Here is an 18,085-nt window from a genome sequence, read left to right on the forward strand (position 1 = left end):
TCCTATATAGTATACCTACTTGATTGCCAACTTTGCAAGGCCCAATATGTTGGTCAATCAACTAGGAGCCTTAGGGATCGCACAAGGGAACATTTGAGAGATGTGAAAAACTTTAATAAGGATTCTGCAGTTGCCAGACATTTTAATTCTTTTCATTTCACGAATGTACCTAGGTTTAAAATTAAGATCATAGATATAGCGAGAGTTCCCCTACGTGGTGGCAATGTGTCAAAAATACTTGACAAGAAGGAACTATATTGGATCTATAAGTTAAGATCTAAATCACCATTGGGCATGAACCTAGAATGGGACATGAGATATTTTGTTGATTAGGTAAACATGATTTTATATACTTGTTACTGTACACTCATACATATATTTTCATATTAGTATGCTTTCAGCATTTGCTTACCTATTTATTCTAACAACAATCTAGTCTGGTTCCATTTAACCTAACGTATATACACTTAACTATAGGAAAAGGTATCTGTGAGGTATCACACGTGTGGTGACACATACATGTATTATTATAATTTCATTTTGATATGAGACTTGTTTGCAGTTGTCTCATGTAAGATGATTATAATATTTATTTGGTCCCTGCTGACATTCATATACATGTTTCTGCATATGTTTTTCTTATATGTATGTATGCAAATATTCCTTTTTTATTTTTATTTTTTTATTTTGTTTTTTATTGAGATAGTCATGTATTATAACATGTACAAACAGTGAAGAAGAAAAGAAATACAACAAGGCAACAAAAACATGTTGCTAACTATTACATTTGCAGTAACATCTTCTTGGTAGTGATTCTAGTCACACTTACACAATTCCAAATGTAATAATATTTCTGCTATTAAATAACATATAAACCTTGTTTTTACAACTTATATTCATACATCTTAAATAAGTATTTAACACACTATATTCCATATATAATAATGTAGTCTACACTCTCATTTTCATTTTCCCCCGCTCCTTTATCTATCTTTTAACCTTCTTCCTTCCTTCCTTCCTTCCCCTCTCTCTCTTCTTTTGGCTCATTATATTGCCAAATCGTACATGCACCTTACTAAATCTAAGGCGATAGAACAAGTAAAAATAAAATCATACAAACAAACAAACAGAGAAAAGAAAATAAAAAAAAAAAAAAAAAAAAAAAAGGGGGAAAGTTTCCTTCCCTTCTCCTCCTCCTTTATATATAATACTGATTTTGACCTTAAACCTCTCACGCTTTTTGGAATTCCATTCACTCAATATCATGTTTCTTACAATTAATATTATAGTATTTAGAAAACGAGTGTTTGACCCGTAAGTTGAGCCTTCAACTAAGAAAAAAACTTCTTTTGGGGTAATGTCTAATCTAATCTTGCATTTCTTTTCCAACCAATAAGTGATTTTTAACCAAAAAGTTTTAATTTTAGGGCATGAGTACATACAATGTACTATATCTGCGTTTACATATCTACAGCGTTTACAACAATTATTTTGAGAATTGCCCCATTTCGCCATAACATATGGGGTTAAGTATACATGATGCAATATTTTAACTTGTGACTCTCTCCAACTCGATAGTAGGGTAGCTTTCCTTGTCCTATTCATGCTTCCTCTTATATCCTCCTCAGTTACTATAAATTCTGGGGAAATTCTTAACCACTTATTGATTGATTCATAAACATATTTCATCCTAGTTTGGTCAATGAGTTTCTTATATAATATTAAGCAACTAGTACTTCCTTGGGCATAGAGATTCATTATAGGAGTCAGCTTATCCTAATTATCTTTCATATAGATCACCCTTCCTAATGAATTGCAATAGTGTCTTAGCTGTAGGTATATATAAAAATGTGAGTTCTCCCATCCAAACACATCTTTCAAATGATTAAAGTCCCATATACATTTCTTCTGATTATCTATTAACTGGTATAGGTAGGTAAGGCCTCTTTCCTGCCATTTTTGGCATACTTCTGCATTCAGCATTACCCCAGGATTCCCTCCCAAAGGTAGAAAATTTGAAAAGTGAAAATCTATTTTCAAAATTTTACATAACTTTTGCCAAGCTATAATTAAATTTGTAATGCTATCTAGTTTTTTAATCCTATCTGGTAGCTTATTGTGATCTACATGTATTAAAGATTTTAAGCTAAATGGTTTTACTATGTTCTCTTCTAGGTCTAAATCTATGAATTTATTGTTGTTGGAGATCCAAGCTAATACTATTTTGGCAAGGAATACCTGGTTATATAAAATTAGGTCGGGTAGCCCCATTCCGCCCCATTCATTTGCGATAGATAGTTTTGCATATGATATTCTAGCTTTTTTATCTTTCCAACAAAGTTGGGTTACAGCTCTTTTGATTCGTAATAAATCTTTGTTCTTAATTTTTAATGGTAAATTTTGGATAACATATAGAATTTTAGGTGTTGTTATCATCTTAAACATATTGATTTTCCCTGCTAGAGTTATAGGTAAATGTGACCATCTTTTAATTTCCTCTATAATTTTAGTGAATAGGGGTTCATAATTTAACTTATACCAGTCCCCAGGTGTGTTAGAAAAATTTATTCCCAAATATTTTATAAATGTATCTGCTACTTTAAACTTAGAATCTAGAATAGAGCCTTTCTGTTTTACTAACCACAGGATCTCTGATTTATGTATATTGACTTTATAGCCAGAAAATGACCCAAATGTTTCTATTATTTCCAATATTAATGGGATCTGTTCTTTTGAATTTCTTAAAAATATTAACATATCATCCGCATATGCTGCTACTTTTATTTCAGTGTTCCCAATTCTTATGCCTTGAATCATTTCTCTAACTTGTATCATCAATGGCTCCAAGGCTAGATCAAATAAAATTGGTGAGAGAGGGCACCCCTGTCTAGTGCCTCTGGACATTTCTATAAAATCTGTTTGTTGTCCATTTATGCAGAAGGCAGTTTTTGGGGCGGAGTATAAATTTTTGATACATTCCAAGATATTACCTTTCAATCCAAACATCCTCAAAGTCTGAAAGAGATGATCCCATTCTACCGAGTCAAATGCTTTTTGTGCATCTAAAGTTAATAGTAACAGATCCTCTCCTTTTTTAAAGAATTTATCTTTATTAGCCCATACATATGTAATAACATTTGTAACTCTTCTAATATTATAAAAAGATGATCTTCCATTAATAAATCCTGATTGATCTGGATGTATTAAGGTCGGGATCACTTTTTGTAACCTTTCAGCTATGATACTTGTTAATATCTTTAAATCCGAATTTAATAACGAGATTGGTCTATAGGATGCCATGTCTTGAGGGTCTTTCCCAGGTTTAAGTAATATTATAGTTGTAGAATCCATAAATCTATTTAACCTAAGTTCTTGAAGTGAAGAATATACATAGTTATAAACTCTTTCCAATATTGGTGCTATTTCTGTATTCATTAGCCTGTAGAATTCATTTGGGAGATTATCCGGACCGCTAGCTTTATTTGCTGATAGCTTTTTTATCTTCCCAATTATTTCCTCTAACTCTATTGGCCGGTTCAGCCAATCCAATTGATCTATCGGAATTTGGGGAACTTTAACTTCCTCCCAAAACTTCCTCTTTCTTTCCTGATTTATTCCGTGCATTCTATATATATCTGAATAATATTCTTTAAAGGCTTTTAAGATGTCCTCTTGGGAGGATATATTAATATCTTCTCTTTTGATATTGGCTATAACTGTTCTTTTCTTATGTATTTTATTTAGACCTGCCAAATATCTACCTGACTTATTGCCAAACCTTTGGAATCTACTTTTAGCTTTTATCTCTTCTTGCGTATACTTTTGCATTAAAAATAAGTTCCGTTGGTTAGTGGCCGAAATGTATTTGTGCCAGTTTGCTATAGAAGCATCTCTAAGATATTGATTATAAGAATTATTTACTGTATTTAATAGCTGTAATTCACGTTTACCTAGTTTCTTTTTTTTATAGGCCATAAATGTGATCATCTCTGATTTTAAAACTGCTTTTGCAGTTTCCCAGTAGAGTATTGGTTCCCCCAAGTGTTGACTATTATTAATCCTGAAACCCTCTAATTTATTCCTTAAAAAGTTAAAGAATTCTGTATTTTCTGCCCAATATTTAGGGAAGAAGAAATTATTCCCCTTTTTAATTCGAGATCCATATGTTAACCCTATCGGTGCATGATCAGATATTGTTATAGGGTATATAGATGTATCTGTAACTAAAGGTATTAAATTTTTTGAAACTAATAAGTGATCTATCCTTGAGTAAGATCTATGGGTTTTTGATATACAAGTGTACTTTCGAACTCCTGGGTTCCTATATCTCCATAAATCACATAAGCCAATGTTGGCAGATATATCTTTAAAAATCTTAGTCTCTCTACGAGAATTCCTTCCTGGATCCTTCTTATTTCCAAACTGGAGTCTGTCTATTGGCATTCTGGGGACCATATTAAAATCGCCCCCCAAAATTATTTTTGTATCTAAATATTCCAATAATTTACGCTGAAGATCATCCCAAAATCTTTTATTATACTCATTAGGTCCATATACGTTGCAAATTGTGAATACTTCGGAGTTGATTTCTACTTTAATAATAGCTATACGCTCATTCTCTTCTACTTTTTTTTCCACAATTCTATAATTTAAATTCTTATTGATAAGTATAGCTACTCCTCTTTTCCTTGTTTTACAATCAATTGCAATAATTTCCCCTACCCAATTACATTTTAGTTTCATATATTCAATCTCGTTTAAATGGGTCTCCTGAATTAAGGCAATATCTGTTCCTAACGTTTTCAAATATTTTATTATAGCCTTCCTTTTAATAGGGGATGTTATCCCACCAACGTTCCATGAGATTATCTTAAGTTTTTGCATTATCTTACTATATAATTATAACTCTGTGTGTTCATGAGATGTTGGATTAAGCTTAAGAGTGTAATTAAAAAAGCCAGCGGGATCTGTAGAAGAGAGGGGGCTGGAGAGGAAGAGAGGGAGGAGAAAGAGAGAGCGAGAGAGAAAAAAAAAAAAAAAAGGGGTTAAATAAAACATCCTTAACAACAAGGTTTACCCTTATTGCTTGTTTACTCTTTTTTATAAAATTTATACTCATATTTAAAATCAAACAATATGTAATCATTATTTACAAAGAAAAAAGAATCGAACTTGTTATTCCACCTTATTACTATCACCTTAGGCAATTTAAAAAAAATATTTAACTTCTTCAGGATCTTCAAAAACTTTCACCCCTTCTTCACCCTCATATTTCAATTTTGCTGGGTATATAACAACTGCTTTGTGCCCTGCTGCTATTAAGCTTGTACACAATGGAGTCATTTTTCTTCTCTTATTCAGTGTTTCCATTGAATAATCACTGAACATTAACAACTTTTTCCCGTTAAATTCCAAACTTCCTTTCTTTCTATATAAATTCATAATTTTAACTTTGTCTTGGAAGTCTAGGAATTTAGCTATTACTGATCTAGGTTTTTGCTCAGTGATATTCTGCCTTCTTGCCCCTATTCTATGCACCCTTTCTATCCTTAAGGGTAGGTCTTTCTCTTCAACCCCTAGTATCCTGGGCAGCTGTAATGACATAAATTCCTGTAGACTTACTTCCATACCCCCCTCTTGCAGACCTATAATTCTTACATTGTTTCTGCGTGCCCGGTTTTCTAGATCCTCTATTTTTGCACATAGATCCGATATTTGTCTGCTATTCTTATTCTGAGTCTGTTCTAGTCTGTTCTGATTATCTTCCAGTTCGGATATTCTTTCCTCTGCTTCCTGCATTCTGCCTGAGAAATTTTTAAAATCTTCTGCTAATTTAGAAACTTCAGACTGAATTTTATCGAAACGTGGCAAAAACATCTCTGACAGTTTCCTGACCACCCAGTCTCCTTCCCCTGAGAGGGACCCTTCTTCACCACCCCCTTCTAAAGAAGTTTCACCCTGTGACTTCCGAGTGAGTTTTTTCTCTTGAGTTTTTTGTCTTTTAGACATAGTGCTACTTTGTGTATTAGTGATATATTTATCCATATATAGCCTAGGATGTTGCAACTGATAACAAGCAGGTGCTTCAATTTGTTTTCTTTATCTGTGTAGTGTGTACTGTGTAGTGCGTGTATGTCTTCTGATCTTTTATGTGTTACTTGTCCCTAAAGAGAGATAATCAATAAGTGATAAAGTGATATCAATAAGTGATAAAAATATACTACAAGTGAAAAAAAAAAAAAAATGTTTTATATCAATGTTCAAGTGCTCTAACAACACGTGTAAATTACTCTAAGAAGAGTGACTCCCCCTGGGAAGCATCTACTGTATTTGAAGAGTGATAGGTATTTTCTGTTTGAGAGCTAGACTTATTAAAGGAATATACCTTTATATTCCAGGACTTTTATTCTGGCAATAGAGCTGGTTTCATAACCTGAAACCTATAGTCTCAAAAATCAACACCTCTAAGTAAATATTACTTCTGCAGGGCTATTCCTATATCCTGTACCTATAAAGGTAAACCCCTTAATTAGAGTTAGCTTTATACTCCTAAAACTATAACTTTATCTGACTAAGAAAGATAGCTTTATATCCAGTATTGTTATTATTGCTTATATATCGTGCTTATAGCTTCTAAAATACTGTAAATAATCTTTAATGTGCCCTTGCTGCTCAGATGGCCAGGTACAGCAGTTTATTAACTATCAAAGTATAAAGAGGGGTAGTCGAAATTTTTTTTTTTTTTTTTTTTTTTTTTTTTTTTATAGTATAACTACTTGCACAGAGATAGAAGAATTATTGATGCTATAACCCGTACTACTGAATGTAATCATGGACTCTCATTTAAATATGATTCAGAGAAACCATGTATATACTTAGAGTACAATTAAATTTACAGATTCATAAGCCTTTTAAATAAACTTATTCTATTGTCCACAGTTCCATGTGCTTGAGAGGATATGGAAACCAGTCTCTTATTATGAAATACAAAGCTTCTTAATTTTCATATGACTCAGTTTTTCTACATCAACTGCTTCATGTTCATATTTAGTTCCTTATGTCCTAAGGCAAGGTTCTTTATGTGTTTAATTTTTCTGTTTCTATGGCATTGTCCTGTTAACTCCGTGGGTATAGCTCTTTTCCCCAGCTTATCGACCCTTACATATCCTAGATTCAGGTATTCATCAGGCAATGGGGTAGATTTTTTCAGGCGCTTATTACGATGAACAGTTAGCACTAAGGATAGGGATCTCCTTCAGACCTGTGCTTCTGATCTTGCTACGGATACTTTAGACATTTAGGCCCTTGTATGCAAATATTCCTCATGTATGTGTGTGTTTATACACACGATTCGTTTATTTTTATTTTTACTTTTACTGATGTATTGTGTCCACTAATGTAAACCCTAGAATTATACATATGGATAAACAACCATTGCAATATGGCCATATTCCATCTCTTTGTAATACATGGTAATTTTGTTCAAACGTGTTTTATGTTCTTAGTGGTTTCACACTGCTTTACATATAAGAATGACCAGTATTAATTGTGTTTTAATACTTAATTGGGCAATATGGCTCTTTTTGGTCATTATCTTATTTGTAAATGATCAATTTCAAAGTGTCTTTATTTTTCTCATTTTCTTTTTATTTTTTGTCCATTTTCTTTCTTTCATAAAAACTGTTTTCTAGGCAATTTGGAATAATAATTTTTTGATGTAAATAGTGATGCAATTTTCTAACAAGCCAAGTATTGCTATACTTTCACAAGTAATATGTTTTTTTGTTTTTAAGCACAAAATCTAATGCATTTTGAAGGGGCTGATTATTAAATTAACAAGGAGAAATTTCATGTGTGAAACTGATCAAATTACAAAATTTAAAGATCAATCTCCTATTGGTTCCTGCCCCTTTAAATACATTAGCTTCCATTACTTGCATTTAGCATCTATGAGTAAGCGCACACCAGCGCAAAACATATTAGATGGCTAACTACCCTCCTTGTCATTTTTGTGTCTCTTCTATTTTAATGGAATAAATTATTTTCTTACCTGATGCTCAGCAGCCTTCCATTTTTTTCCTTGCTGAGTCTTTTGCGGTCGTCCGCCGCTACTTGGTTGGCTCCACACACCCCCCCTTCCCAGCCTTGGTCTAACCCACTCACCCCCCGGTCCTAAGCAGAAGTAACCTGTAGCAGCTCCGCTCTCTCTCTACTCTCCATCCTGATATTCATTGTTTTGTGCAGGCTTTGGTTCATATCAAGCCTGTCATTAAGTCAATCTCTAGTCCTTGGAGTCTCAATTTGGTTCTGAGGGCTTTACAAGCTCCTCCGTTTGAACCTATGCATTCTCTGGATATTAAATTACTTTCTTGGAAAGTTTTGTTTCTGTTGGCCATCTCTTCTGCTAGAAGAGTTTCTGATTTATCTGCTCTTTCTTGAGAACCTTCTTTTCTGATTTTTCATCAGGATAAGGCGGTGTTGCGGACTTCATTTAATTTTTTACCTAAGGTTGTGAATTCTAACAACATTAGTAGAGAAATTGTTGTCCCTTCATTGTGTCCTAATCCTAAGAATTCGCTGGAGAGATCTTTACATTCGTTGGATGTAGTAAGGGCTTTGAAATATTATGTTGAAGCTACTAAAGATTTCAGAAAGACTTCTAGTCTATTTGTTATCTTTTCTGGTTCTAGGAAAGGTCAGAAGGCTTCTGCCATTTCTTTGGCGTCTTGGTAAAAGTCTTTGATTCATCATGCTTATGTCGAGTCGGGTAAATCCCTGCCTCAAAGGATTACAGCTCATTCTATTAGGTCAGTTTCTACTGCCTGGGCGTTTAGGAATGAAGCTTCTGTTGATCAGATTTGCAAAGCAGCAACTTGGTGGTCTTTGCATACTTTTACTAAATTCTACCATTTTGATGTGTTTTCTTCTTCTGAAGCAGTTTTTGATAGAAAAGTACTTCAGGCAGCTGTTTCAGTTTGATTCTTCTGCTTATAATTTCAGTTTTTTTCATTATAAGATTAAAACTTTTTGATTTGGGTTGTGGATTATTTTTTTCAGCGGAATTGGCTGTCTTTATTTTATCCCTCCCTCTCTAGTGACTCTTGTGTGGAAGTTCCACATCTTGGGTATCTGCTATCCCATACGTCACTAGCTCATGGACTCTTGCTAATTACATGAAAGAAAACATAATTTATGTAAGAACTTACCTGATAAATTCATTTCTTTCATATTAGCAAGAGTCCATGAGGCCCACCCTTTTTTGTGGTGGTTATGATTTTTTTGTATAAAGCACAATTATTCCAATTCCTTATTTTTGATGCTTTCGCTCCTTTCTTATCACCCCACTTCTTGGCTATTCGTTAAACTGAATTGTGGGTGTGGTGAGGGGTGTATTTATAGGTATTTTGAGGTTTGGGAAACTTTGCCCCTCCTGGTAGGAATGTATATCCCATACGTCACTAGCTCATGGACTCTTGCTAATATGAAAGAACTGAATTTATCAGGTAAGTTCTTACATAAATTATGCTTTGTATGTGTCTGTGTATGTGTATATATGTGTGTGTGTGTGTGTATGTGTATATAGGTGTGTGTGCATTTTTATGTGTATAACTCTGTATTTGTATGTGTCTGTGACTGTGTATGTGTATATATGTGTATAATTCTGTATGTGTATGTGTCTGTGTGTGTGTATGTGTATATATGTGTGTGTGCATGTGTGCATTTGTATGTGTATAACTCTGTGTTTGTATGTGTCTGTGTGTGTATGCGTGTATATGTGTGTGTACATGTGTGCATTTGTATGTGTATAACTCTGTGTTTGTATGTGTCTGTGTATATATATATGTGTGTGCGTATGTGTATAACTCTGTGTTTGTATGTGTCTGTGTGTGTGACTGTGTATATATGTGGGTGTGCATTTGTATGTGTATAACTCTGTGTTTGTATGTGTCTGTGACTGTGTATGTGTATATGTGTGTGTGCATGTGTGCATTTGTATGTGTATAACCCTGTGTTTATATGTGTCTGTGTATGTGTATATATGTGTGTGTGCATGTGTGCATTTGTATGTGTATAACCCTGTGTTTATATGTGTCTGTGTATGTGTATATATGTGTGTGTGCATGTGTGCATTTGTATGTGTATAACTGTGTGTGTGAGCATTTATTTTGCAAATGCCATAAATAAAATTCACATTACTCCCTGACCAAAAAATAGTATTGCCCAAAAAAGCCTAAAACTTTAGGGGGTAGGGGAAGCAGAATTTTGGGTGCCTAGGGCAGCACAAAACCTAAATACGCCACTTAATGTAAATGTTCCACGAATATTCAGTGTTCATTTAGTTTAAAACAAAACAAATACTGAAAAGCACTATTCATTTGCTCCACTTGCAATCCCACTCTCTTTTTATTATATGACATAGAGAGGTTATTACACTTAAAAAGGGATATGAAACCCAAAAATTGTCTTTAATTATTCTGATAGAGAATATATTTAAAAAAAAGTTTCAAATTTACTATCAAATTTGCTTCGTTCTCATGTTATTCTGAGTTGAAGAGATATCTAGATAGGTAACGTGCACATATCTGGAGTACTACATGACAGGAAATAGTGCTGCCATCTAGTGCTCTTGCTAATGTATAACATTATTATAAAACTGCTGACATATAGTGCTCTTGCTAATGTATAACATTGTTATAAAACTGTTGCCATCTAGTGCTCTTGCTAAAGAATAACATTATTATAAAACTGCTGACATCTAATGCTCTTGCGAATGTATAACATTATTATAAAACTGCTGCCATCTAGTGCTCTTGCTAATGTATAACATTATTATATAACTGCTGCCATCTAGTGCTCTTGCTAATGTATAACATTGTTATATAACTGCTGCCATCTAGTGCTCTTGCTAATATATAACATTGCTATAAAACTGCTGCCATCTAGTGCTCTTGCTAATGTATAACATTGTTATAAAACTGCTGCCATCTAGTGCTCTTGCTAATGTATAACATTGTTATAAAACTGCTGCCATCTAGTGCTCTTGCTAATGTATAACATTATTATAAAACTGCTGACATCTAGTGCTCTTGCGAATGTATAACATTATTATAAAACTGCTGCCATCTAGTGCTCTTGCTAATGTATAACATTATTATAAAACTGCTGCCATCTAGTGCTCTTGCTAATGTATAACATTATTATAAACTGCTACCATCTAGTGCTCTTGCTAATGTATAACATTATTATAAAACTGCTGACATCTAGTGCTCTTGCGAATGTATAACATTATTATAAAAATGCTGACATCTAGTGCTCTTGCTAATGTATAACATAATTATAAAACTGCTGTCATCTAGTGCTCTTGCTAATGTATAACATTATTATAAAACTGCTACCATCTAGTGCTCTTCTTAATGTATAAAATTATTATAAATCTGCTGCCATCTAGTGCTCTTGCTAATGTTTAACATTGTTATAAAACTGCTGACATCTAGTGCTCTTGCTCATGTATAACATTATTATAAAACTGCTGACATCTAGTGCTCTTGCTAATGTATAACATTATTATAAATCCGCTGCCATCTAGTGCTCTTGCTAATGTATAACATTATTATAAAACTGCAGACATCTAGTGCTCTTGCTAATGTATAACATTATTATAAATCTGCTGCCATCTAGTGCTCTTGCTCATGTATAACATTGTTATAACACTGCTGCCATCTAGTGCTCTTGCTAATGTATAACATAATTATAAATCTGCTGCCATCTAGTACTCTTGCTAATGTATAACATTGTTACAAAACTGCTGCCATCTAGTGCTCCTGCAAATGTATAACAATATTGTAAAACTGCTACCATATAGTGCTCTTGCTAATGTATAACATTATTGTAAAACTGCTGCCATCTAGTGCTCTTGCTACTGTATAACATTATTGTAAAACTGCTGCCATCTAGTGCTCTTGCTAATGTATAACATTATTGTAAAACTGCTGCCATCTACTGCTCTTGCTAATGTATAACATTATTATAAATCCGCTGCCATCTAGTGCTCTTGCTAATGTATAACATTATTATAAAACTGCTGCCATCTAGTGCTCTTGCTAATGTATAACATTATTGTAAAACTGCTGCCATCTAGTGCTCTTGCTAATGTATAACATTATTGTAAAACTGCTGCCATCTACTGCTCTTGCTAATGTATAACATTATTATAAATCCGCTGCCATCTAGTGCTCTTGCTAATGTATAACATTGTTATAAAACTGCTGCCATCTAGTGCTCTTGCTAATGTATAACATTGTTATAAAACTGCTGCCATTTAGTGCTCTTGCTAACGTATAACATTATTATAAAACTGCTGCCATCTAGTGCTCTTGCTAATGTATAACATTATTATAAAACTGCTGCCATCTAGTGTTCTTGCTAATGTATAACATTGTTATAAAACTGCTGCCATCTAGTGCTCTTGCTAATGTATAACATTGTTATAAAACTTCTGCCATCTAGTGCTCTTGCTAATATATAGCATTGTTATACAACTGCTACCATCTAGTGCTCTTGCTAATGTATAACATTGTTATACAACTGCTGCCATCTAGTGCTCTTGCTTATGTATAACATTATTATAAAAACTTCTGCCATCTAGTGCTTGTGCTAATGTATAACATTGTTATAAAACTGCTGCCATCTAGTGTTCTTGCTAATGTATAACATTGTTATAAAACTGCTGCCATCTAGTGTTCTTGCTAATGTATAACATTGTTATAAAACTGCTGCCATCTAGTGTTCTTGCTAATGTATAACATTGTTATAAAACTGCTGCCATCTAGTGCTCTTGCTAATGTATAACATTGTTATAAAACTTCTGCCATCTAGTGCTCTTGCTAATATATAGCATTGTTATACAACTGCTACCATCTAGTGCTCTTGCTAATGTATAACATTGTTATACAACTGCTGCCATCTAGTGCTCTTGCTTATGTATAACATTATTATAAAAACTGCTGCCATCTAGTGCTCGTGCTAATGTATAACATTGTTATAAAACTGCTTCCATCTAGTGCTCGTGCTAATGTATAACATTGTTATAAAACTGCTGCCATCTAGTGCTCTTGCTAATGTATAACATTATTATAAAACTGCTGCCATCTAGTGTTCTTGCTAATGTATAACATTGTTATAAAACTGCTGCCATCTAGTGCTCTTGCTAATGTATAACATTGTTATAAAACTGCTGCCATCTAGTGCTCTTGCTAATGTATAACATTGTTATAAAACTTCTGCCATCTAGTGCTCGTGCTAATGTATAACATTGTTATAAAACTGCTGCCATCTAGTGCTCTTGCTAATGTATAACATTGTTATACAACTGCTGCCATCTAGTGCTCTTGCTTATGTATAACATTATTATAAAAACTGCTGCCATCTAGTGCTCGTGCTAATGTATAACATTGTTATAAAACTGCTGCCATCTAGTGCTCTTGCTAATGTGTAACATTGTTATAAAACTGCTGCCATCTAGTGCTCTTGCTAATGTATAACATTGTTATAAAACTGCTGCTATCTAGTGCTCCTGCTAATGTATAACATTATTATAAAACTGCTGCCATCTAGTGCTCTTGCTAATGTATAACATTGTTATAAAACTGCTGCCATCTAGTGCTCTTGCTAATGTATAACATTGTTATAAAACTGCTGCCATCTAGTGCTCTTGCTAATGTATAACATTGTTATAAAACTTCTGCCATCTAGTGCTCGTGCCAATGTATAACATTGTTATAAAACTGCTGCCATCTAGTGCTCTTGCTAATGTATAACATTGTTATAAAACTGCTGCCATCTAGTGCTCTTGCTAATGTATAACATTGTTATAAAACTTCTGCCATCTAGTGCTCGTGCTAATGTATAACATTGTTATAAAACTTCTGCCATCTAGAGCTCGTGCTAATGTATAACATTGTTATAAAACTGCTGCCATCTAGTGCTCTTGCTAATGTATAACATTGTTATAAAACTTCTGTCATCTAGTGTTCGTGCTAATGTATAACATTGTTATAAAACTGCTGCCATCTAGTGCTCTTGCTAATGTATAACATTATTATAAAACTGCTGCCATCTAGTGCTCTTGCTAATGTATAACTTTGTTATAAAACTGCTGCCATCTAGTGCTCTTGCTAATGCATAACATTGTTATAAAACTGCTGCCATCTATTGCTCTTGCTAATGTATAACACTATTAAAAAACTGCTGCCATCTAGTGCTCTTGCTAATGTATAACATTATTATAAAACTGCTGCCATCTAGTGCTCTTGCTAATGTATAACATTATTATAAAACTGCTGCCATCTAGTGCTCCTGCTAATGTATAACATTATTATAAAACTGCTGCCCTCTAGTGCTCCTGCTAATGTATAACATTATTATAAAACTGCTGCCATCTAGTGCTCTTGCTAATGTATAACATTGTTATAAAACTGCTGCCATCTAGTGCTCTTGCTAATGTATAACATTGTTATAAAACTGCTTCCATCTAGTGCTCTTGCTAATGTATAACATTGTTATAAAACTGCTGCCATCTAGTGCTCTTGCTAATGTATAACATTGTTATAAAACTGCTGTCATCTAGTGCTCTTGCTAATGTATAACATTATTATAAATCTGCTGCCATCTAGTGCTCTTGCTAATGTATAACATTATTATAAAACTGCTGCCATCTAGTGCTCTTGCTAATGTATAACATTATTATAAAACTGCTGCCATCTAGTGCTCTTGCTAATGTATAACACTATTATAAAACTGCTGCCATCTACTGCTCTTGCTAATGTATAACGTTATTATAAAACTGCTGCCATCTAGTGCTCTTGCTAATGTATAACATTGTTATATAACTGCTGCCATCTAGTGCTCTTGCTAATGTATAACATTATTATAAAACTGCTGCCATCTAGTGCTCTTGCTAATGTATAACATTGTTATAAACCTGCTGCCATCTAGTGCTCTTGCTAATGTATAACATTATTATAAAACTGCTGCCATCTAGTGCTCTTGCTAATGTATAACACTATTATAAAACTGCTGCCATCTAGTGCTCTTGCTAATGTATAACATTATTATAAAACTGCTGCCATCTAGTTCTCTTGCTAATGTATAACATTGTTATATAACTGCTGCCATCTAGTGCTCTTGCTAATGTATAACATTATTATAAAACTGCTGCCATCTAGTGCTCTTGCTAATGTATAACATTGCTATAAAACTGCTGCCATCTAGTGCTCTTGCTAATGTATAACATTGTTATAAAACAGCTGCCATCTAGTGCTCTTGCTAATGTATAACATTATTATAAAACTGCTGCCATCTAGTGCTCTTGCTAATGTATAACGTTGTTGCAAAACTGCTGCCATCTAGTGCTGCAGCCACACTCATAAACCTACCTTCCTTCTTTTCAACAAAGAATAACAAGAAAACGAAGAAAACTTGATAATAAAAGTTAAATGGAAAGTTGTTTAAAATTGTATGTTCTATCTGATTCATTTAAAATTTTTTAGGGTTTTATGTCCCTTTAAAATATAGCATTTTATTTCTAGAGTTTATCACCTGTTCTTGATATAAAATGTAATTATTTTTATAGGGGTCTAACAGAAAGGTTCACAACAATTCAAGAGTTTGGTCAACAAAGATAAAATGTGGGCATTATTGGAAATTATCAGTATACAAGTAAATTTGCTTAGCTAATTTAGCAATAAGTTGAAAGTGTTGAGAATGGAATTTGTCATGAGGTTTGAATATTGGGAATATAGTGTCTGGTTTGTCATTGGTAACAATGTAACCAGGGCCAAATTTATAGTAAGGCAGATTAGGCATTGCCTACGGGCTCCCTCCATAGAGGGGAGACTGTCTCTGCCTATTATAAAAACCGGTCAGCTGGTGACCTTAACTAAGATGGCCGCCTGTGAAATAACAGCACTGTGCATGCGCTGTGGCCATCTTTGTTAAGGTCACAGTGAGTATTATGGCATCCAGTTTCCCCTGTGCATACGCAATGCTAGCAGCGGCCTTTACAAAGATGGCTGCCGCACACTCACGGTGCTATTATTTCACTGCCGGCAGCCATCTTAGTGAACGGTGAATGGGAAGTGAGGGGGGGTGCTTCAGATTTTGGGGCCTACAGGCACCTGGGCTGTAAACCTGGAACTAAATGTAACACATAATAGGTTATGCAAGTGCCCCAAGTATTATTTTTACACTTTATATTTTTAAAAAATGCTAACATATTTTACAAACTTATATAGGTACAGTATAACTTGACAACAAAACCAAAAAGTTGACAATGCTAACACAGAAGTAGTTCAGGACTATGATCCTATGGGAACGTTTATTCTATTGTAGGTGGAGAAATTAAAGTGATCACCAAAAAATCTTTATTTTAGCTAAGACTCTTCGGAGGAGGAACTGAAGCCACAAATAATGTGTGTACTTTTTCTCCACTGCAGGCTTCCGTATGCCAAGAGATGGTGTCAGAGCTAAGTAGTATTATCCTCTGCAAGGACAGTTTCATGCCTCGTCGAAGACGTGGGGGGGTGGTACGTACTAGGCCACTTACTCCAGATGATAGACGGGGACGTAACACTAGTATCCTTAGTAATGGTAAACTGTGTGGGGGCACTGGCCCTGATCCTTTGGCACAGAGACTAGCACAAGAAGCAGCCCTAGTTGCTCGTGGATGCACACATATCCGTGTATGTCCGGAGTGCCGTCGTTTCCAGGGTCTCCGGGCTCGTCCCTCTACTGGTTCTCCTGCACATAGTGAAGAAAGCTTGGACTGGGAAAAGACAACGAACAGCAGCGAACCGGAGTAGAACTACCCACTTGGGACAAAAAAGCTTTGTGTTTTTCTTTGTTTTTTTTTACATGTGAAAAAAATTAAATTTTCTTCTTTTTACTACTGGAGCTACAAGTGGAAAATCTCCAATAATGGTTTATTATGTTGATATTAAAAGTCCTATTAAAATGACAAAAATAACTTTTTTCCGTCATACAGGCTGGAAAGATTTTGAACCCAAGATATATTCAGTCAATCCTTCTATTGCCAAAGTGGTTTAAGGGGGCTGTAGAATGATTTTGCTATTCTCTAAGAAGGCACCAAGTATAAACTGATGGTAAAACAAAGATTATGGTTTAGCAGTCTCGCCATAAGATGCCAAAAATTGTTGAGAAACAAAATCTATGACCTTGAGTTGGATCTGTAAAGGTTATGTGATTCATCCAGTGCCCATGTATTTCTGGAAAAAATATACCTTCATATCATGCTAGTTTAGCCTAAGTTACATACTAGCTACACAAACACTCTGAAGATTATGTTTAAAGATTAACACAAAACATGGTAAATGATACAGGACCTTGCTGTTTGCTCAACAACATAAAAAAAAATCCATCCCTTCCAGGAGTCTAGAGAAAATGTTCTGCATTAGAAGGATCTAAAAAGGAAAACTTTTATGGTGAAATCTTAAATTCTATGCAATTTCTGTAAAATAAAGACATACATTCTTAAAACTGTTGTGCATTTTATTGTAAAACCACTTAGTTCTAAATGCTGTTGATTTAAGTGTTTGACTGTGCCATGCAAAAATGATCAGAAATATTTCTATATGAGTCATAACATTAGGTTACTGCAATTAATATTAGGCATTAGAACCACAATTACCAGACAATGCATCACAGCAAGTAACTGGCTTTGAGACGTCTAAGCTGTTAATGTAATTCATTCATATAATTTTGCTGTGTAAAATTGACTTTGTTTCTCAGCACACAATCATTGTGCTCTTTACAATTATTACCACTTGGGTTTCATTAATATTTATTAGTATCCTGTGCTGAACACAATAAAGGGACACAGTTAATGTTTTTCTTTGTCAAAACTATAATGAATGTTTATTTTTTTAAAGTGAATAAACTTTTTGAATAAGGTGGTCTTTCTACTGCCAGAACTAGAATAATAATTTTATTATTTACTAACGCCTAGATTTAGAGTTTTGCGGCCAAAGGGGTGCGTTAGCTACGCATGTTTTTTTTCCCCCGCACCTTT

General features: G+C 34.1%; 1 protein-coding gene across 1 annotated transcript in view; it reads left to right on the forward strand.

The window, feature by feature from the left end:
- Positions 1-17,553, forward strand: part of LOC128643349 (glutamate receptor ionotropic, kainate 4) — a 76,486-nt gene extending 58,933 nt beyond the window's left edge. The window contains exon 4 of the mRNA XM_053696279.1: positions 16,494-17,553. Coding sequence (XP_053552254.1) covers positions 16,494-16,859 — 366 coding nt within the window. The 3' untranslated portion in view covers positions 16,860-17,553. The remainder of the gene's footprint in view (positions 1-16,493) is intronic.
- Positions 17,554-18,085: the final 532 nt, after the last annotated feature.

This window comes from Bombina bombina, unplaced genomic scaffold, assembly GCF_027579735.1.
Source record: "Bombina bombina isolate aBomBom1 unplaced genomic scaffold, aBomBom1.pri scaffold_712, whole genome shotgun sequence".
In the NCBI taxonomy this organism is placed as follows: domain Eukaryota; kingdom Metazoa; phylum Chordata; class Amphibia; order Anura; family Bombinatoridae; genus Bombina; species Bombina bombina.